Source organism: Zalophus californianus, chromosome 3 (assembly GCF_009762305.2).
Source record: "Zalophus californianus isolate mZalCal1 chromosome 3, mZalCal1.pri.v2, whole genome shotgun sequence".
NCBI lineage: Eukaryota > Metazoa > Chordata > Mammalia > Carnivora > Otariidae > Zalophus > Zalophus californianus.
This window is the reverse complement of record NC_045597.1, coordinates 176,185,663-176,207,874: the sequence shown is the minus strand read 5'-3', so window position 1 is coordinate 176,207,874 and position 22,212 is coordinate 176,185,663. Positions and strand designations below refer to the sequence as shown.

Genomic DNA, 22,212 nt, shown 5'->3' with positions numbered 1-22,212 from the left:
TCCTGTGACCTAGACAAGAGACAGGGAACATGTAAACATCATAGACAAAAATTAAATGTTACTGCTGTGAGTTCAGCAGAATCTGAAAACAATCAGTACCATGAATGTGAAGAGAAATTTTTGACTTAACTGAGATTACAAAGTACATGATAATCATTTAAATGAGGAAATCAGTGAGATAGTCTGACATAATTCCCTATGTCAAATCATGGTTCACATGTGAATAATCTAGCTAGTGATAGCCACTAACTCACACTAACACACACAGCCCACCCCCACATACATAAACAGGTAATTTTATAACACATGCAGAAGTTCAGTTATTTTGGAGAATAAAAGGGAAAATATTTTTATATTTTCAGTTACATATTGATTTATGTACAGAGGACTTCTGAACGTGGGTTTGAACTGCACACGTCCACTCATGCGGATTTTTTCGCTACAGTACAGTACTCTAAAAGTATATTTTCTCTTCCTTATGACTTATTTTCTTCTCTCTACTTTATTATAAGAATATAGTATATAGGGAGCTGGGTGGCTCAGATGGTTGGGCATCTGCCTTCGCCTCGGGTCATGATCCCAGAGTCCTGGGATCAAGTCCCGTGTCGGGCTCCCTGCTCCTTGGGAGCCTGCTTCTCCCTCTGTCTCTCTCTCTCTCTCTGTCTCTCATGAATAAATAAATTAAAAAAATCTTTAAAAAAGAATAGAGTATATAACATTTATAACCTACAAAATATGTGTTGATCAACTGTTATCAGTAAAGCTAGTAGTCAAGAGTAGGCTTTAGGAGGTAAGTTTTAGGGGAGTCAAAACTTACATGCAGATTTTTGACTGTGTGGGGGGGTGGGGTCAGCACCCCTAACCCCCACCTTGTTTAAGGGTCATCTGTATTAATACTAACAAACAACTGATAAAATACTTTGGACATTATCCTTGAATAAATTTCCCAAGCATAACTCCAGCATCTCACTAGATCTTGATGGTAATAAAACCCCCAAATGTATCTTACTCTCTTTCTAAATCCCAAGGATCATTTAGGTATACCTTTCCTAAAAATATAAGAAACAGAACTGTACTGTACACTTTATTTATTTACGTAGGTATGTATTTTTGAGAGAGAAAGCATGTCTACCCAAGCAGGGCAGAGGGAGTTTGTTTGTTTATGATTTCATTTATTTGACAGAGAGAGCGAGAGAACACAAGCAGGGGGAACAGTAGAGGGAGAGAGAGAAGCAGGCTCCCCGCCAAGCAGGGAGCCTGATGTGGGGCTTGATCCCAGGACCCTGAGATCATGACCTGAGCCGAAGGCAGACGCTTAACCATCTGAGCCACCCAGGCGCCCCAGTTTTATTTATTTTTAAATATTTTATTTATTTATTTGAGAGAGAGAGAGAGCACGAGCAGGGGGAAGAGGGAGAAGCAGGCTCCCCATTGAGCCAGAAGCCCCACACGGGGCTTGATCCCAAGACCCTGGCATCATGACTTGAGCCAAAGACAGATGCTTAACCGAATGAGCCACCCAGGCGCCCTGAAGGAGAGAATCTTAAGCAGGCTCCATACACAGCACGGAGCCCAATGTTGGGTTTGATCTCACAACCCTATCATGACCTCAGCCGAAACCAAGAGTCAGACACTTAACTGACTGAGCCACCCAGGCACCCCGGTACGCTTTTTAAAACATGGTTTCATTTAATGGTCAGAACAACCCGGTTATTATCCTCATTTTACAACTGATGAAACTATGAGTAAACCATAGCAGGTTTCCTCCTCCTCCCATTCTCTATTTAAAGATCACCTCTAAAGATTCCTAATCCAATTGCTACAATTCTTTTAATTTATAATTTACTAATACATTTCTGAGACTGTGGCTGATAGGGAACTCCATCTAGTAGCATATACTGTTCAGTGGCTGATAAGCAATTCACCTACGACTTCTCTATTGGAGACTACTTTAACACATTAAAAATAATAGCAGGATACTACCACAAGAACAGGGGTTAACACTTCTTAATCACATGAAATCTATGGATCTCTTCCTCAGAAAAATATACAAGCACAAATGGTTTTGCACATAATTTCTTTTCTACAGAATTTACACATAATTTCAAAGAATTCACAGACCCTATGAAACCCATCCATGGATCCAGAATTAAAAACCTGTTTATTAAGCTAAAGAACAGGAAAGACCTCGATTCACATGTAACTATACAAAAGTACAATAAGTGGAACATACCCTGGATTGGGAGCCAGAAATGGCTTTAAAACACAGTTTTGCCATTTCTATAATTGTGTGACCTAGCATAAGTCATTTACTTTTCCAAGCCTCAATTTTATCATTGGTAAAATGAGGGAACTATGATTACCAAAGTCTCAGGCGGCTCTAAAATCTTGGAAATTATCTTATTTAGCCCTTAGTTGTAACTGAGAAACTAACCTAAGAGCTCTTTTAAAAAGTTAATTATATCGAGGTTAATTTGCATAAAGTTTTAAGTATACCCATTTTACATGTATATTTCAATTTTGAGAAATCTATACACCTGAGTAACCACCACCACAACCAAGAGATAGATCTCTTCCACCATCCCTAAAAGTTCTCTAGTAAACCCCACACCCAGCCCTCCACAACCATGGATAGGCATTCTGCCACTATAGATTAGGTTTGCATTCTTCTATCAATGTACCAATCACTGTGGATTACTTCCCTTTATTCTCAAAATTCCAAGAGGAAACAGGTTCAGGGAGGTTTAAAAGACTCAAATTCACACTGTGAGTGCATGGCAGAATTAGATTCAAACTGCAGTCTACTTCTTTCTAGAATCAGTGAGCCCTACATGGTCTATAGGACTGAATTCACAATGATCCTTCCAAGTTGAAGAAATTATTTTTTAAGAACTCAATACAGAACTCTAAGTTTAATATTCTAATACAGCTCATTAATAGCTGGACTTGGATAAACAATGGGTTCAATTACATACCAAAAACCAGAAAGTCATTTATGAGAAGTTTGACTTGGGCTATTAGTTGTCATCCTCAACACTTATTTCCAAGATTAACCTCCTTAAAGTTAGTGGTCCTTTTCTTGTAACAGATATGTTTAAAAAATGTTTATATTATCAAAATTTAGGAGGGACTCACTCTCCTGTTTTCTGTTTAATGGTTTGGATATGATAAATGTATTTCAAATAACTTTTTTTTTTTAAGATTTTATTTCTTTCTCAGAGAGAGACAGAGGCAGGCAGAGGGAGAAACAGGCTCCCCGCTCAGCAAGGAGCCCGATGTGGGACTCGATCCCAGGACCCTGGGATCATGACCTGAGCCGAAGGGAGACGCTTAACCGACTGAGCCACCCAAGCGTCCCTCAAATAACTTTTTTCTTTCAACAAAGCTTAACAGAGGCAAGACATTTGCCCAAGTCAGTCATTAATGGTTAACTCTAAATGTCACAAACACAGGGTACTGACAGTTGGTCTTCCACCTCTGAACGATCTTGACTCCATGTGAAAAGGAGAAAGATATTTAGAACTTAAAAAAAAAAAGACCCACGTTATCCATAAATGGGAACAAAATATGACACACACCCCCATCAAGTAAATTAAAAAATTGATGTTGATGGCTTTTTTTAAACAGAAAATAACCAAATCTCTCAATACAACTTTATATTCAAGGGTGAAAATACCTGTTGGTTTTCCTACCCATAAATATGTGACAGCAGATACAGAAAGAATGGCATAAGATTGAAAGGGAAATTATTTTCCTAAGTCTGGAGATGACTCAACATGTGGCTTTGGTGTCTACATAATGATGATAATCCAAGAAAACACACTTTCTAAATAATGCCAAAGGGAAGTATTAAATTAGCTTAATTATCCTCATATCTTTGTAAGGGCCAGAATATTCTTCAAAATATCTTTTTTTTAAAAATGGAAGTGAACAAGAGATTAGGCAATTTGCTTAAAGTTTCAAAAGAAGATATGGGAGGAGACAGTGTTTAAATCAGATCCCTCATGGGCGCCTAGGTGGCTCAGTTGATTGAGCATCTGCCTTCGGCTCAGGTCATGATCTCGGGGTCCTAGGATTGAGCCCCACGTCGGGCTCCCTGCTCAGCGGGGAGTTTGCTTCTCCCCCTCTCTCCCCTTCTGCCCTTCTCCCTGCTTGCACTCTCTCACATAAATAAAATCTTTTAAAAAAAAAAATAAATAAATCCGATCCCTCAGAGTGAGAAATTATATTTTATGGTAGCAATAATGACAATGTTAAAAAGTATGCTATAAAGTATGACAAGAGTCTACTATATTCTGCATTTCTAGCCTAATAAACTACTACTCAAGAGTCAAAATTTAAGATACTTCCCAAATTCTCAGTTCTTCCCTCTAGTGAATAAAATCCTACATTCACGTGATCATATCCTCCTTTGATAGTACTATCTCCCTAGCTGATGATGTACCTGTTATTTTAAAAAAAGAGATAAATAAAAGTACACACAAGTATAAAACTCATCATCATTAAGCAAAAAAAAAAAACTTCTCAAGTGGCTTAGATTACTGCAGGCACTGTTGCATGTTACCAGGGACTCTTCTCAGTTTCCAGTAATATAGACCATGACTGTCCCCTTACCAGATCAGAGTAATACAGGCAGTTTAGTCTAATAGAATGCATGAAGGATTGGGAAAGAGGTGGCTCAACTTTTCTATGCTTCAGTTTCTTCAGTGACCAAATAGTCTAGCGAATGAGTGATACAAAGGAACTTTTCAGAGCTTCTGTGGGAGCCCAATAGCATTAACAGATGAAAATGTATCTAAAAGCTTAAATTTTAAATCAGTGTAAAGCACTGCAAATGTAATTGAAGAAAGAAGTATTGAATATTTATCATAAGTAATGAACCACAGCTTTAATGGCTGTTCAAAAGACGCATTAGGTTGGGGCACCTGGGTGGTTCAGTTGGTTAAGCATCTAACTCTTGATTTTGGCCTAGGTCATGATCTCAGGGTTGTGGGATTGAGCCATGGGTCGGGCTCTGCACTCAGCAGGGAGTGTGCTTGAAATTCTCTCTCTCTCTCTCTCTCTCTCTCTGCCCCTCGGGAACAAGTGAAAATAAAAGGAGCTGAATAGGTATAGAGTTTAGAGAGTAACAAGGAAAAGAGCAGTTTGGTATCAAAGTCTGGAGAAGACACAATCAGATTTTGGGAACTGGACAAGCCAAACTTAGAAGAATCCCTTATGTAACCTGCCTCTCCCCTATCAGCAGCAACCTAATCTTTCTTTTTTTCCCCAAAGATTTTTATTTATTTGTCACAGAGAGAGAGCACGCGTGCACACACAAGCAGGGGGAGCGGCAGGCAGAGGGAGAAGCAGGCTCCTTGCTGAGCATGGAGCCTGATGCAGGACTCGATCCCAGATCATGACCTGAGCCGAAGGCAGATGCTTAACCAACTGAGCCACCCAGGTATCCCTCAGCAACCTCATCTTCTGACTTGCTTCTTCCCAAATTACATGTATAGTTTGGGAGAAGAAACAAAAAAGCTGGGTAAACTGCAATTACCTAATTGAAAGATGTAAAGGTATACACTCTGAGTACTTACAAACACTTAGAAACATGGTGACAGGCGGTAGAGATGCCACTGGCCCTGGAAATGACAATGTATTCTACAGTCCAATCTTATTCAGCACACTTTTTCACTTTTTATATTTAAAGTAAAAGCATTTTTTTTGGTCCTCTATTTAGGTCATTTTGCCTGAGAATGCAATGTCAGTATACCACCCTGTCTTCAGTCACTTCATCTTGGCGGAACAGAAAAAGTGCGATTGGTTTTCAGAAGAGTGTGCTCAAATCATGATTTCATTTTCCCATTATGGCTATGTGTTCTCAGTAGTCACCTCCCTCATCTATACTTTTTCATCCAGCAAAGTATTTGAGCCCTTACTTTGTGCCAGGAACTGTCTGGGCACTTGGGGTAACCATGTAAACAGGACCCAAAGGATCTCCATCCTTGCCCTTAAGAGGTAGAAAGTCAACAAACAAGTAAATACAAAAATGACAAAATTGAGATCAGCGCTGAGAAAGATATTTTTAACAGAGAAAAGTTGGGGGTTACAGAACTTCTTTAAATAGGGTGGTCAGAGAAGGTTACTCTAGGAAGATTTAGGCAGAGACCCCAGGGAAGAGGAGCCAGTTACACCCACATGTTGTGCGTGTATGTGCGTGTGCAGTTGGGGGTACGGTATGTGGTAAGAAGAGCATCCCAGGAATAGAGATCAGAAAGTCCAAGTGGAGCGGAAAAGCGCAGGTATTAGGGATAGACAGGCGGCCCGTATGGCTGGAGCTTACGCTAGACCGCAAACGTCGGTAAGGACCCTATGGTACAGGGAACGCCTTACAGGCCACAGCAAGGAGTCTGGATTTTATCTAAATGCAACGGAAGCCAAAAAATTACTTCAGATAGGTGAATTACACGATCCGTTTTTTTTTTTTTTTAAGATCTCATTTTAGAGATGTGGGGGAAAGGTTTTAAGCGCAGAGAACCGTAATCAGACGTAATAATTATTCACTTCTCCCGGTCTCAAATTTTCCACCTGTAAAGCAAGTGGTGTGAGTTAGAAGCCATTTCCTTCCCGCTGCGAAGTGCCGGGGCAGTGAGTTCTGAGAGCAAGGGCCGTGTCAGACTGACCACGGAATTCCCCCTCACCGCCGCCGACGCCCAGCACGCAACCGGCACCCTGAAACTGTTGGTCAACGCAAATGAATCAATGAATGGCCTGCCCCGACCGCGAGGGAGGCGCTCCGGCGCGGGACCAGGCCCCGGGGCCGGAAAAGAACGAGATACGCGGCGTAGGAGGCCGCGAGAGCTGACCGGAGAGGAAAGTGGGGGCCGGCTCCACCACAGTCAAGGCGCGATGAGGAGGAGGCCGGGACCTCGCAGATTGAGGGCAGGAGGAGCTGGACTCCGGGCCCGACGTGGGGTTCCTGGGACAGCAGGCCGAAACGCAGAGCTAAGGAGGGGGTCTGGGCCCAGGCTGGAACGCCCACTCACCGCAGCCGTAGCCAGGCTGTGCATGTTGGGAGCGGCCGCCGCTCTTCTCCCAGTGCCGGACGCGTCGGACCAGCGTCCCCGTTTCAGTGACTCTGCCGCCAAAGATGAACAGCCGCGGCAGCCGCCATCCGCCTCCGGCTTGCTCCGCCCCCTTCGCAGGCCTATGACCTTTCACCTCTGACCCCGCCCACACACCTCTTCCCGCCTCCTAGCTCTCGGTGGAGTTAATAGTCCCAGAGTATGTCCTTTGCCCCTTAAGATTCTGGGCCAGAAGGACGTCCGCCACCTACTAGTCCCCGCATCCTCTGTCTTCGAGCAGGTATTCCCCAGAGAGGGGCGTGAACTCTGACTCTCCTCCAGAGGCCAGTGAAGGGCGGGAAAAGCCAAGTGGTCTCGGAGGACCAGTAGTGCGCATGCCCGACTGGGCTGTGTAGGAGGGAAAGGATGGGAGGGCCGCAAAGCGCGAAGTGGAGAGTGCGCATGCGTACTACTTCACGGCGGGGGCGGGGCTGTCTCGGCCAGACTTCGCTCTGTGCTGGGGCGGGACGAAGGCTCAGGAGGGGCGGAGTTTGCAGGCCTGCGCGCACGCGCCTCGTCTGGTCGCGTCGAGTGTGCGTGCGTGCGTGCGTGTTTGCGTGTGGTCACAGTTCCCGCCATCAGCCGCTCTCCCTGAGTAGGGGGAGTGAGCGGCCCCTCTCCTTCGTCCCCGGTGCCCCTTTCCTTCCTTACCCCCGGCTCCTCCCCCTGCGCGCGGACTCTGTGCTTCCGGCAGGCCAGTGCAGGGCTCCGGAACCGAAGGCACAGGTAAGGCGCGCCCGGCGGCGAGCTTCTTAAATGAGCCGTTTTCCCCGGGTCCCCCTCCCCCCCCGCCCCTTGCGGTCCGCCCACTCGGTGTTCACTCTTCTGGAGTTCGCCCCGTTGCTGCTCAGCTCACCCCCACCCCTTCGACGCCCCCAGGGCCTCACAGGTACTCCTCTTGGGTTTTCTCCCAGGCTTTCCCACTCCTTTGACCTGGTCTTACTGTCACGCTCTTGCTCCGCAACCCAAACCTGGCCCCTTTTCGCTGGGGGCTGTCGTCGTCCGCCACTTGCCCCTTAGCAAGGCCTGCTGTCTCTTCAGGTGACTTCCGTTGCCGCACACCCATCAGGCCTTGGACATTCACTCTTGACCATTCTTCATCTTCCCTCTCCTAACCATTTCTCACTAAAACGCATGAATTGTATATTTGTCGTGCATTTGGTTGCTCCCCATCTTCTAGCTATCAGATCAGGTTGTCAGGTTTACCTATTTTAGGTCATGATCCTTGAAAGGGAATGATCATTGATGACAAAATCCTGTGTTCTGGAGAATTGGCCTGTAGTGGTTTTGTAGTAATCGTTTTCAAAATTTCGGCTCTATTTAAATGCCTTTAGTGGGGTAGGCAGTATCTGACAAGTCTCTAACTGGAAAAGATGCCTAAGACAGACTGTCAAGGAAGCAGTTGGATATACTGGGTTGGAGCTCAGAGGAGAATTCTGGGCAGGCTGTATAAACTAGTGTATATATGTCATCTGCCATGTTGATAGTAACTGAAGCTATGCATGTGGATGAAATTGCCTAATGAGAGTGTAGTGCTAGAAAAAAACCGACCCAGGATGGAGCACGGAGGGATTCTTGGTGTTTAATAACTGTATAGAGGAGGGCAAGTCTTCTGTAAAAGAGATGAAAGAATTAATCAATAGTGTTGAATTCTGTTGAAAGGTAAAGTTGAATGAGGACTGTAAAGCCTGGTGACATCAAAGTAATCGATGATCCCAGTGAGAGATGTTTGATGGAGTGAAATGGAATATCTGGGTTCAGTGCTAGGGTCTTGTTCACCTTTTACTCTTTTGCCCTAAGCTTTAAATTCCACCTGTATATTGAAGACTTAAGAATTTTAATTTCCATCCTTTTCCCTTTATTTTCAGCTCAAGATCTAAATAACCAGTTGTCTGCTTAACATCTCCACTTGATTTTTTTCTTAGGAATTTCAAATATAATACATCTAAAACCAAAGTCTTAATTTTTCTTTCTGTATACCAAATTCTTTGTTCTTCAGTATCTCTTTCATTAAGTGGCATATTCATTTATTTATCCACTTACATAAGCTAGAAACTTGAAATCCATTCTTGACCTCTCCTTTATCCCATGTATTTTTAAGTTCTATTTATTCTATATCCAATACAGTTGATCCTTGAATAGCTGAAGGGTTAGGGGCACAGACCCCTTACAGTTGAAAATCCATATATAACTTCTGACTCTTCTCAAATCTAACTACTAATAGCCTACTGTTGGCTGGAATACTAATAGCATAAATAGTTACTTAATACGTAATCTGTGCTATGTGTATTTTACGCTGTATTCTTAGAATTAAGTAAGTTAGACAAAAGAAGTGTTAAGAAAATAAGAAAAAATACATTTACGGTACTGTATTTATTGAAAAAAATCATGTATATGTAATTCCATGCATTTCAAATCCATGTTGTTCAAGGGTCATCTGTACGTCTGAATGTATTTCTGTACATCTTCAGTATCACTTTTTGAGTTCAAGCCACAATCTTCGTTCACCCGGACTTAATGTCACTGGTCCCTATATTCTCATCTGTAAAATGGGAATAATAATCACCTTATTTGATTGTTATGAGGATTAAATGGCACATGGCACACAGTAAATAGCCAGTGGGCTTAATTGTTATTGTAATTGTTATAAGCGGAATCACTTCAGTATTTTCTTGTCTGCCCTATTTTCTTTCATTCTTCTTCTTTTACTCTCCTCCCCAAACCCAAATAAACTATATCACTTCTTCATTCAACAGTAACATGTTATTTCTCTGCTTAAAACTCTTCAGTGGTGGGGCACCTGGGCGGCTCAGTCGTTAAGCGGCTGCCTTCTGCTCAGGTCCTGATCCCAGGGTCCTGGGATCAGTCTCCCTGCTCAGCAGGGAGTCTGCTTCTCTCTCTCCCACTCACCCTGCTTGTGTTCCCTCTCTTGCTGTCTCTCGCTGTCAAATAAATAAATCTAAAAAAAAAAAAACTTCAGTGGATTTCCCATCACTAAACTAACGTGCATTACATTTAGGGTAAAATTCAAAATACTTACTGTGGTCTACAGGATTCTACATAACTTGATTCTTACTGGCTTCACTAGCTTCATCTTGCTCCAGCCTCCTCTTGCTCACTAAACTCTAGCTACACTGCTTTTCATTTCCTTAGTCACACCAAGTTATTTTCCAGCTACAGGGCCTTTGCACATGCTGATTGTTCCAGCATGACCATCCCCAATTAACTCATTCTTTAATATTAGCTTAACCTTTGCCTCTGCCCTCTACCCCCACATCTTAGATACTCTATTATAATGTCTTGTCATGCCCTGTACTTTATATTTATATCATTTTTTAGAACTTGTAATTATATATTGTGTGATTATTTAAAGCCTGTCTCCTATTAGAATATATGCTAGTAACTATTTCATTTTTATTTCTCAAGAATTTGTTAAGTGAATAAACTGGGGCTTGTTTTAGGAACCATCATGTCTTTTGGAAGCACTAGTTTAAATCTTGTCATCTGATGACAAGCACCTTTTCACTCTTCAGACAAAGGACACAAAAGAAAAACCCAAGAGTTTTCTGGCTATGGATGATTTTACTCATTCTTAGGTCATAAAAATCATTCAGATTTTAGACTCTGAATTGAAGATAAACTTTATCTAGGTCGATTTCTCCTTTTTAGTCATATACTAATTTTATCTCTGTGCATTTGTTTTATGGATCTTTTTAGGAAAGAAAGCTCTTAGAAATCAGAGCAGTGGTTTATATATTTTAACAACAGGTTAAACTATGAGCATAGTGAGGATGAGGATTTCAAAAATAAAGTAAAATTCCACATTTAAGTTATTGGTGGATGTGGAAAATATTAAAATTTAATAATTTGTGTATATAGAACAGAATTTGTGTTGAAAAATAGGAAATAAATATAGGAAGTGTATGAGTGCCAAACACAGGCATTTGGATTTATTTTATGTGTAGTGGTCTGTTAAAAATTTTGGGAGAATGTTTCAGTTAAGCAGGATGAAAACATTCTAGAGATATGCTCTACAGCATGGTACCTATAGTTAACAATATCATATTGTACATTTAAGGTTTTGTTAAGAGGATAGATCTCATATCAAGTATTTTTACCATAGTAAAATAAAATTTAAAAAAAAATGGGGATGAATTGGCTTCAGTAACAAGTATTTAGCACTTACTAAGTGCTTGTATTTTGTTGTAGTACAAAAGAAATAAGGTTCCTGCCCCGCCCTTCACTTAGGAGAAGGTTAAGGAGACAGGTAGTGCACGCTTCACTTGGTAAGAGAGAGAGTAGTTCTTTAGAAAGGGTATGGTAGGGTACAGGATTCATTGGATAGAATCATCCTGAGAGAATGGAGACTGGAAAGTGATTGTTGCTGCAAGTCATTGATGAGGATGCAATGTGGTAGTGGTTAAAAACGTGGGTTCTGGTGTTAGACTTAGTTTTGTCTCTTAATGAGTCTGTAACCATGGATAAATTAACTTAATCTTTCTAAGCCTCAGTTTCCTCATCTGTAAAACAAAGATAATAATCCCTGTCTTATAAGATTATTGGGAAAATTAAATGAAATAATGCATGCATGGTACTTAGCACTATGCTTAGTAAATAATTGCATAATAAACATTAGGTGGGAGTGATGGCAAAATGAGTTTCTGAATCAGGGTAGCAGCTATGAAGAGGCTGGGTTTTAGATGAATGAGAATGAGGGTAAAGCTGATGCTAAATTTTCTTTGCCTGAATGATGGTGGAAGAAAAATGTAGACAAGTCTGGGAGCCTCCAATAACAAGGGCATGGACTATATCATCTTCATGTTGGTATTCTTTCCACAGTGCTATCAAATTAAAGTAGCTAAGTCATTTTTTTACTAAGTGAACAAATGAGTTTAAAGTTGATATTATAGCATTCAAGAGGGCAGTGAAAGATGTTTGGTTAGAACTTCAGGGAAAACTGAGGCTTAGCCTAAATTTGAGAAACAAAACCCATGAAGAAAAGTAAAAACAAAATTTACCTTTTGAAATTTGTATCAACACATCATGGAAATGGTATCTTAAGACTTAAGACATCATTATGTAACAATGTTTATAAAGTCAACAAAGAATATACTCTTTTTCACTGTCTTCTTAGTTTCAAAATGTAGCAGGGATAAATACACCAAGAACACAAAGGATAAGGTACAGGCCTGAAATCCCTCATTTTGCACAGCAGATATATCCCTAAAGTTTATTGATTGTGTGTATATGTGTGTATCTTAAGCATTATATTTTAAATGTTTTCAGTAAGGTAGTTTGTAGTTTTTAAATAATCAAAAAGTTCATCTTTGTTGTATAAACAATTGCTTTCTTTTTTTGGTTTGTTTTAATTTTGTAAATTGGATTCTTTTAAAAAGGCACACTTATATTTTCTTTAGCTGAGTTGATGGCTTCCGGAGAACTGGCATAGCTGCAAAATATGAGTAGTTCCCCAAGAAGAGTGCATTGCCTTTGGCACAAGGATCAGAATAAAGGTGAATTGTTATTACATAGGGTTTTTCAGTAAAAGTCACTGAAAAGTAAGTAATGTTTCTATTTTGGATGTATGTTTCCAAGAGTATGCAAATTGGCAAGAATTAACAGTTTTCTATCTTCTATTTTGTAGTAATGGTTTCATTTTAGCATGCTTGCTTTACCACAAAACACCCCCTAGATAAAGATGTTTTCAGAGCAATACCTAAAATACGTGCATTTAAATAACTGTATAGGGTACAGAAACATATTTGTCAGTATTATTGATTGTGCTTTCATAGAATGCTCAAAGTTGAACGGTAATTTTAATAATTGTGAAAAAAGGTAAAGAGGAATCTCTTTGGACCTACTTAAAGAATAATTTGATTTTGTTATACTTTGTCTTAATAATGTTGCTTTAATAGGGAATTAACATTATAGAGTTCAAATAAACCTCACTGTCCTAGGTTCATAGAAAGTTTAACTGTTAGCACTGGATCATGCTACATACTGAAAAACAAAATTAGTTTTTTTTCTCTTAACGGAATAGGGCAAACCTTGATAGTATAATGAATGTACAAAAGTAGATATAGTTAATTCATTTAGTGCAAGAGCCGGGAATGGACTAAATTAAGGGATTAAGAAAAAGTTTTGTTGGCTCTACAAATTTTATGTCCCGTACCTTTTAGGGTTTTTTTTTTTTCCTTAGAGGAAAGAAAGGTTGCTAGTAGAAATGGTTAAGGAAGTGTTCAGTATCTGAAGTAAAATTTCATACACTTAAAACTTAGCATCAAGGGGCACCTGGGTGGCTCAGTTGGTTAAGCAACTGCCTTTGGCTGGGGTCATGATCTCAGGGTCCTGGAATTGAGCCCCACATTGGGCTCCCTGCTTGGCGGGAAGCCTGCTTCTCCCTTTCCCACTCCCCCTGCTTGTGTTCCCTCTCTCACTGTCTCTATGTCAAATAAATAAATAAAATCTTTAAAAAAACCCAAAAAGTTAGCATCAAAATGTTTGAGAATTTGGGGTGCCTGGGTGGCTCAGATGGTTAAGCGTCTGCCTTCGGCTCAGGTCATGATCCCAGGGCCCTGGGATCAAGCCCCACATTGGGCTCCCTGCACGGTGGGGAGTCCACTTCTCCCTCTCCCTTTATTGTTCCCCCTGCTTGTGCTCTCTGTCAAATAAATAAATAAAATCTTTAAAAAAAAAATGTTTGAGAATTGTACAGAGAAATTGTATATAGAAACAGAAGTAACCAGGGATGCTTGGGTGGCTCAGTTGGTTAAGCATCTGCCTTTGGCTCAGGTCATGATCCCGTGGTCCTGGGATCAAGTCCCCCATCAGGCTCTTTGCTCAGCAGGGAGCCTGCTTCTCGCTCTGCCTGCTCTGCCTGCCACTCCCCCTGCTTGTGCTTTCTCGCTCTAATAAAATAAATAAGTAAAAATAAAACAGAAGTAAACAATAAAATTTTTTATTTTTTTTTAAGATTTTATTTGAGAGAGTGAGAGAGAGAGAGAGAAGGAGCAGGGGGAGGGGCAGAGGAAGAGGGAGAAGCAAACTCCCCGCTGAGCAGGGAGCCAGACGTGGAGCTCAGTCCTGGGACTCTTGGATCATGACCCGAGCTGAAGGCAGATGCTTAACCTTCTGAGCCACCCAGGTGCCCTAAAATTTATTTCTCATGTGCTTTAGTGAACTTCGAATTCTTCACCTCCAGTTTTGTTAAATAATGTAATTTTTAAAGATATGTTTTGTTAGAGGAATTTAAGGTGACGTTAATTACTTTTGGTCTGTAAAGAAAACACTAAGATAACGGAGTTTTGTATTCTCTCTTAATTTGGTACCCTGACCCATAATGACATATAAGGAAAGGTGAGGGAATTTGGTAGAACTCTTAAAGTGGAGTTTCACTGAGCAATGAATAATATAAATCCCAGTTTAAGCAAGTTTACTAATGTTTTTGTTTTAATGCATTCTGTAACTGCATATTCTTGTTCTTCCACAAATGATTTTTCTCATTGAATTTTTTTTAAGAGATTTTATTTATTTATTTGACAGAGCAAGCACAAGCAGGGGGAGCAGCAGAGGTAGAGGGAGAAGCAGGCTCCCTGCTGAGCAGGAAGCTGGATGTGGGGCTCTGTCCCAGGACTCTGGGATCATGACCTGAGCTGAAGGCAGATGCTTAACCGTCTGAGCCATGCAGGCACCCCTCTCATTGAATTTTGATAAGATATGAGGACAACTTTGCATTTAGTAGAGAAATTCAGATGCACATAGAAAAGACTTAGATGCAGTGTTCAAAAGATGAGTTATATGTAGTACAGTGTATAGTGATACTTTTATAAAGAGCTTAGTAAATATAATCCTATATTTAAGAAGGATTTATGGTTTCATTATCTGCTGTTGTATATTTTAACAGCAAATTGAATAGAATTGATAGTGCTGATTTCATTATCCTTGAATAATAAGTTTGTTTCTTGTGTGTCAGACGCTATCATAATGGGGACTCAGAGTTTAAAGAACATATTCCCTGTCTTCAAATAGCAAAGTGTAGATAGAGTCAAAGAAGTAAACAGTTTATGATACATTGTTATACTAGAAGTAAGACAGGGTAAGCAGGAGAATACAGAAGCTTGAAACAGTCTCATTGTGGTAATGGGGTGAGAGAAAAAGTGAAAGGTAGCTAGGAAAGCCTTCTTAAAGAAGATAACATCTCAGCTGAGCCTTGATTTTATAGCCAAGAGAAGAAATCAAGGGGGGTTTTGGGGGATGGGGAGAGTCCATACAAATTCTCCAGAGATGAACCACAGTGCATGCAAAGGTATAGTGGCATGAGAACATAAGGCTTTTGGGGGGAAATTATTTAGTTCAGATGACTGGATTTAGAGGGCTTGCTGGGGATAAAGAAGTAATTAGGGTCTGGATCATGAAAGGTGTTTATGTCATGTTAATTAGTCTAGATTTTATTGTGAGGGCGGTGGGTAGCTATTGAATGATATTAAGGAGGAGAATGATGTGATTTGATCTACAGTTCATTATGATAAAGATGTCGGAAAGGTGTATGGAGGTAGAATTGACAGGACTCTACCATGATCTTCCATTTCCAATCCAATACCAGTAATTGTCAAGAGAAATCAAAGATAATTCTTACGTTTCTGGATGGACAACTGGGGTAGGAGAGGGGTCACATATTCTTGGCAGTGTTGAGAGCAGAGTGGAAAAAAGTCTAAGGACACATCTAGATAATGAAGCACCAAATTATTAATTGCAAAAAAAGTATACAAACACATTGCTGGTCCAAAATTCTGTAGTTACTAGTTTGAGCAGTGCCATGTTAACAGGTCTATAAACAGTAGTGGACTCTGTTACTTTAATGGATTCATATCCCTAGTAAATTATCCTATCTAAATCTGGCCAAAGTAGGCATTCAAAAAATTTGATAAGATGAGTGAATAGTAATGGAGGACTTAAAATGCATAACACCTTTTAACTATTCAAAGTGTTTTCACATCTCTTTTTAAATTTTATTCCCAGTTATTTGATATACAGTACCTAGAGGCCTCAAACTAGAGGGCCCCAGGCTGTATCCTGCCTATAGGTGGGTTTTGTTTGATTTGTAGCTTTTAAAAATAAATTTGAATTCATTGCCCAAAATTTAAAATGGGCAGTTTTACATAAATATTTGGAACTCATTTTCTTGAAAAGGTCAATGATCTGGCAATAACTGGGTTAACTAATTCTACATGGTAAAATTAGTTAGATTTCAGTGGTAGTTTTCATAGCTTGCCTGCTTAAGTCATGTCACCTGCCTGGCCCCAATAGGCAGTTGAGTTCAACCCCTATTAACAGCTTATTTATCGGAGGTCTTTGGAGAAAGGTATTGCAGGCAAGGAATAAATTCAGAAAGTAGACACTAATTTCATTCATATTAAAGCTTTTGTCTGTTGGGTGCCTAATGTGTGCTATTTCACTTAGTTATGCAATACTATGGCATTTGCTATTCCTGTTTACGTTTGAGAAAACTAATAGTTAGAAAGGGAAATTATAAATTAGGGACAGCTGGTTCCTAATAGGTCTCCTGTGTTTTTCTTTTGTATACTACTTTTTTTAAGCTTTTCTAGTTGTTTAGGCAGAGGCAAAGTATGATTTTTAATTTCTTAAATTATAAGCAAGAGTCTGTATTGGCAATGTTTTTTTATTTTTTTCAAAGATTTTACTTATTTATTTGAAGAGGGGGAAAAGCAGGCTGTCCACTGAGCAGGGAGCCCCATGACGATGTAGGGGCTCAATCCCAGGTCCCTGACATCACGACCTGAGCCAAAGGCAGATGTGCAACTGACTGAGCCACCCAGGCACCCCTGTATTAGCACTGTTTTTAGAGATTTGAAAAAAGTATAAATAAAATGTTTTAATAATTTTAGAGGATTGTGCGTATGTTTATATATATGGGTATAATACATAACACTAACATTCTTTGCTATAATTGTATTTACTTGCTGATATTTGGTAAGCTAGTTTGAAGGTTTTAGATATTGTTATTGATATAAGTAATTTTTAAGTATTTAGAAGTTCATTCAGAAATTTGAATGTTTGTCAGAAATAAAATTGCTAAAAATTCTTTCCACTTTATGGTAGTATTAAGCATCAGTGCTAGGTTGGTTCTTAGGAAGAGAGGTTTTTTCTGTTAGTTTTGCCTAAAGAATAAATTACTTTCTCAGTATAATTCTGGAAGTTAAATTAATTTGATTATTCTTAACGATTTTTTTATTCATTTAGTGTCTTCAGTACATGTGGATATGCTTATACTACTGACTGGGAGAAGGAGTTGTTTTGTGATAGGATTTGATATTTGGGGAAGAACTCCATTCAAAAATGGAGTCAGCTGACTGAAAATATTTTTTAACTTACATTTGAAATTCAGGACCCTTTAGCATTCATGAAGGAAGATAAAAGCTGGTTATACTGCTGTGGGCAATCACTTTAACAATGGAATCTTTAGTATTCCTGATTGACATGCCTTTAGTGGCAGCAATCGGTTATTGGTGCAAAATTGAAAATTTAGGCACTAATAGGGCATAGATCCTGGACATATGGCAAAGAAGGGAAAATGTAGAGAAGAAATAAAGGTGGGTAGATTTAGTCACTGACATTCGGTGACATTTAGTTGTCTTTCTTGTGCCTATCAGCTAATCAAGGCCTTTGAGGTTGGTTAATAAAAAGTGTATTGAAATAGAGAAAAGGACATAACATGGTTTATTAAATGCTCTGTCAAACTCTTAATCACTCTTATCTTAGGAAATTGTGACTTACTATTTTATTTTTCTTCCATAGAATCTGTCAGGTGAAGGTGTATTTTTGCTTTTTAATTTGGTAGAAGCAATTTATTTTTAAAGAAAGTATGTCTCCTCTGAAGATACACGGTCCTATCAGAATTCGAAGTATGCAGACTGGAATTACAAAATGGAAAGAAGGGTCCTTTGAAATTGTGGAAAAAGAGAATAAAGTCAGCCTGGTAGTTCACTACAACACTGGAGGAATTCCAAGGATATTTCAGGTATTACCATAGTTTGATGTGGAATAGATCTTGAAATCACAGCCTTTAGTGAATACCTTCCCTGTACCATAGTAAGTATAATGGTAGCCCTCCTCCTAGATTAACATTTCTTCTTATTTCCAGGACACTAATAGTTTTGTGTGTATATTTTATGAATTATTCAACACTATCATTGATGGTGTATAATAAAGAGCAGGAAGTAGTCACCATTATTGAAAAGAAAACTAGGAGGAAGCTGAGAAGAACTGAGTTTGGATACTTTTCTATCAAGCTATTTTAAAAACCACATTAGGATAACTTTTTAGTTATTCCCCTTTTTTCTTTAGTATATATAATAGATTCATCACTGTGTAGTATTAGCTTTTAATAACACTTAGTAGAGTCTTCTAAAACCTAATGCCTCCTTCCTAAATAATCCTGCAAAGGTTGTGGTATGGGCCATTCAAGGATGATTATTCAAGGTCATCCTTACTGCTGTTTTCTTCTAATTGTAAACTTTTGAAGAATTTCATCATTTTACCACTGCAAAAAATAGTTAATTTTGTTTTTACTTCTATACTCTTTATTCTTTGCAGCTAAGAGCTGCTTATCTTGATACGATTTGAATTTAAGAAAGCAATATATTTTTCTGCACTTTAAAATTCTGTATTTGTTAATTAGATAATACAAAAGTATAATATTCTAAACTGAAGTACTCTCTTGAATAACAGTTTATGAAATTTTATGCTTGAGAACCCTAGAGCTGGGGTAAAAATTCCATTTCTGTTTGCTTTTGAACTATGAAAATAAATTGCTTATAATTTTGTGTATCAAAGATACTCTTAAATAGATTGGAGGTGTAGATTGGAGGTGGTGACATGGGTAATAGAAACAATAGTAGTTTCTGCCACATACATGTATCTACTAATTGCTCATCTCAATGAAAGAAAGATTCCTTTTCAAATAGAGATTTGGTTTCTCAGTCCTCAGCCCAAATTAGCAGTCGGTAAATATTTAAATATTTAAGAAAACATAGTTCTTTAGGAGTATGAGGATTCTGCCTGTGATTCCAGCCTCATTGCAGTTCTAGATCAGTTCCTGTTCAGCATTTATTTTGCTAACCACCTACAGATTACTGTGGTGGATACTGTACCAAGGCTTAATAATACAGAGCTGAATGAGATGCTTTTCTTCTTACTTAAGCGTAATCAGAAGCATTTTCAGATGTAAAAATATTTCACAGACATTGAAGTAATGCAAAGAAGAGAGTGGTTTGTGTCCTGAGCATTTAGAGGATAAATAGGAGTTTGCCAAACAGTGGAGGTAGGGTAGAGGTGATTTCTGTCCATGGACATACACATGCAAGCGTGAATCAACCCTCAGGGAACCAGAAAATTATTTAAAAATAAACGGGCAGTAGGGAGTGTGTGGCAGAAGTAGAGGCTGAAGAGCTAGATATGAACCAGATCTTGAAGTATCTTATTTGTCATACTAAGAGGAGCTTAGATTCTAAGGAGTCAAGAATTTCAAGTTCAGATTCATTTAGGGGCTAGGCAGATGACTTTATTTCAAGAGATAGTGGAAGAATAAGGACATATAGGAGGAGGTTGTGGGAATTTAGATGAAGAATAAAAGTCCTAATCAAAGGATAGGACAGTAGGAAGAAACAGGAGGAAAGAATAGATTTGAAGAGATTTCAAGATGACTTGACTCATTAGATTTAGGGGGGTGAGAAAGAAAAGACTTGGGAGATTCCCAAGTTTCTGAGTGGATGGCAGTGCCTTTCATGTCTTGGTAGGGAGCAGAGGGAAAGAATTGGGGTGGGAGGATTAAGAGAAATTAGTTGTTTGAGGTGTCAGGCATTCAGATGTTGGTATCTAATAGGCGTTAGGTAAACAGGACTGGAACTCCAACAGAGAGGTCTGGACTTGGAGGAAAGATGGAAGGCCTCACCGTATGGTGGTTAATAAAATTATGGGTTTGATAGGATTTTCAGTTGTTGAAGACCTCAGGTTCAAGATTATTCTCTCATCTTGTTTATGAACAAGCTTTTCCCCTTATGTATTTAACTTTCATTTTTAAAAAGTGGTATACTGACTGAAATAGTGGTTTTATGTGATCTCTTTTCTTTTGCATATTAAGCTCCTTGTTTAAATATTTTGGAGTTAAACCCTCTGAAACTATTGTGTTTTACAGAATTTTTACTCAAGGACATGAATTTAAGACCTGCTTTGAATATATAGATAGATAGATAGATAGATAGATATACACACACACACGTATAATTTAAAACTTGAATATAAATTAAGTCTGATAAAATTATATTTACATTCCTATTTAAAATATTTAAACTAGAATTGACAGATCAATTCTAGTTTAAAAAATATAAAATGCTATTCTTTCTTAAAGTTATTCAAAGGGTATGTCTTCAGCAAAAGGCAGCTTTTGAAACCTTTGTATATGCCTGCTGAGGGAGCACATTAGAGAATAAAGATGCCTAATTGGCAAGAATTATTTAGGTAGTAAACTGTAAGATTTCAATTTGGTCTTGGAAAAATTTCAGCCAAGAGAAAATAAAAGTTATCACTTCATGATACATACCCAGAATCTGGAAGAGTATAAGACAAATTATTGAACCAGTTCTAGGGAATGGAAGAAGTAAGCTAAAAGAGTTTCCAGAGTGCTCATGATCTTCATGACTGTATGAAAGTTAAATGAGCCTGCTTAGACAGTTAAAAAAAGAAAGATGGGGGTGCCTGCTGGCTTAGTGGGTAGAGCATCAGACTCTTGATCTCAAGGCTGTAAGAACCCCATATTGGGAGTAGGGATTACTTAAAAATAGAGTCTTTAAAAAAGTGTGTGTGTGTGTGTGTGTGTGTGTATACATATACACATATACATATATATATAAAGAAAAGGATGCTTTCTTATATTGATAAAGGTTTATTTTGATTTGTTTTTGAGAGGTGGAATTCTTTTCCGGAATATAGTTTGGATTAATAAATCCTTTGAAATTACAGCTACCTGAACCAATTGCCAGATAGTTTACAGGTTTAAAAAAGGGGGGCGGGGGAGAAAAAGAAAGCCTCTAGCACAATATGGCTTTCTAAACTAGTGCTAGTGTAACCATCTAGGCTCTGTAAATTGTTAACTCACTAGTTTTTATAGCTTTATAACTATACCTGAAAATATGCAATCCCCTACCATAAAATCAATAGTGCTAGGGTTACTTTGTAAAATAATTTTTAATAGTAGGTGTTTGCTTTTCCTAAAAGTAAAATCTTTGATTTAAGTGTATCAAGAAATGGGAACTCTTTTTGGTTGGGGGGAAAAACCCTAAATTAATACAGGAAAGACTAAGAAATGTAATTTAGAAAGTATAAAGTATAACTTACTTTATGATACTTTGTTATCATACATTTTTAACAGAAACATAATTTTCCTTTTGTATTAATTAGTTAAGTCATAACATTAAAAATGTGGTGCTTCGACCCAGTGGAGCGAAACAAAGCCGCCTAATGTTAACTCTACAGGATAACAGCTTCTTATCTATTGACAAAGTACCAAGTAAGGATGCAGAGGAAATGAGGTTGTTTCTAGATGCAGTCCATCAAAACAGACTTCATGCAGGTGAGCACTAATCTTCCCAGGGTTTGCCATTAACAGTTATAAAAGAATATTACTAGATAGTAGTAGATCCGTATCACTGATGAATATTGATAGAAAAATCCCCAACAAAATACTGGCAGTGAATTCAACAGTACATTAAAAGGATTATATACCGGGGCACCTGCATGGCTCAGTCAGTTAAGCATCCCACTGTTGATTTTGGCTCAAGTCATGATCTCAGAGTCATGGGATTGAGGCCCCCCCGCCCCATCAGGCTCGGTATTCAGCATGAGTCTGCTTGTTCCTCTGCCCTCCCCCCATCGCATGCACACTCTCTCTCTCAAATAAATAAAATCTTAAAAAAAGGATTATATACTATGACCAAGTGGGATTTATTTCTGGAATGCAAGGATGGTTCAACATATGAAAAATCAATGTGATGCACCAAATGAGAGAATGAAGGACAAAAGCCATGTTATC

At 38.9% G+C, this 22,212-nt stretch overlaps 2 protein-coding genes across 8 annotated transcripts in view; one reads left to right on the top strand and one right to left on the bottom strand.

Moving 5' to 3' along the window:
• The window catches only part of CNOT9 (CCR4-NOT transcription complex subunit 9), a 30,434-nt gene extending 22,991 nt beyond the window's left edge, over window positions 1-7,443 (bottom strand). Inside the window, exon 1 of one of the 2 annotated variants that reach the window (XM_027590392.2) lies at window positions 7,029-7,443. In XM_027590392.2, coding sequence (XP_027446193.1) covers window positions 7,029-7,052 — 24 coding nt within the window. In that variant the 5' untranslated portion in view covers window positions 7,053-7,443. The remainder of the gene's footprint in view (window positions 1-7,028) is intronic. The other variant, XM_027590391.2, reaches the window with a different exon arrangement.
• Window positions 7,444-7,658: 215 nt separating this feature from the next.
• USP37 (ubiquitin specific peptidase 37) overlaps window positions 7,659-22,212 on the top strand; it is an 81,418-nt gene continuing 66,864 nt past the window's right edge. For 2 of the 6 annotated variants that reach the window (XM_027589831.2, XM_027589827.2), the window contains exons 1-4: window positions 7,659-7,832; window positions 12,524-12,664; window positions 17,922-18,144; window positions 21,582-21,753. In XM_027589831.2, the coding sequence (XP_027445632.1) occupies window positions 17,989-18,144; window positions 21,582-21,753 (328 nt within the window). In that variant the 5' untranslated portion in view covers window positions 7,659-7,832; window positions 12,524-12,664; window positions 17,922-17,988. Of the gene's footprint in view, window positions 7,833-7,931; window positions 7,996-12,523; window positions 12,665-17,921; window positions 18,145-21,581; window positions 21,754-22,212 lie in introns of those variants that run through there. The other 4 variants (XM_027589829.2, XM_027589830.2, XM_027589828.2 and 1 more) reach the window with 4 other exon arrangements.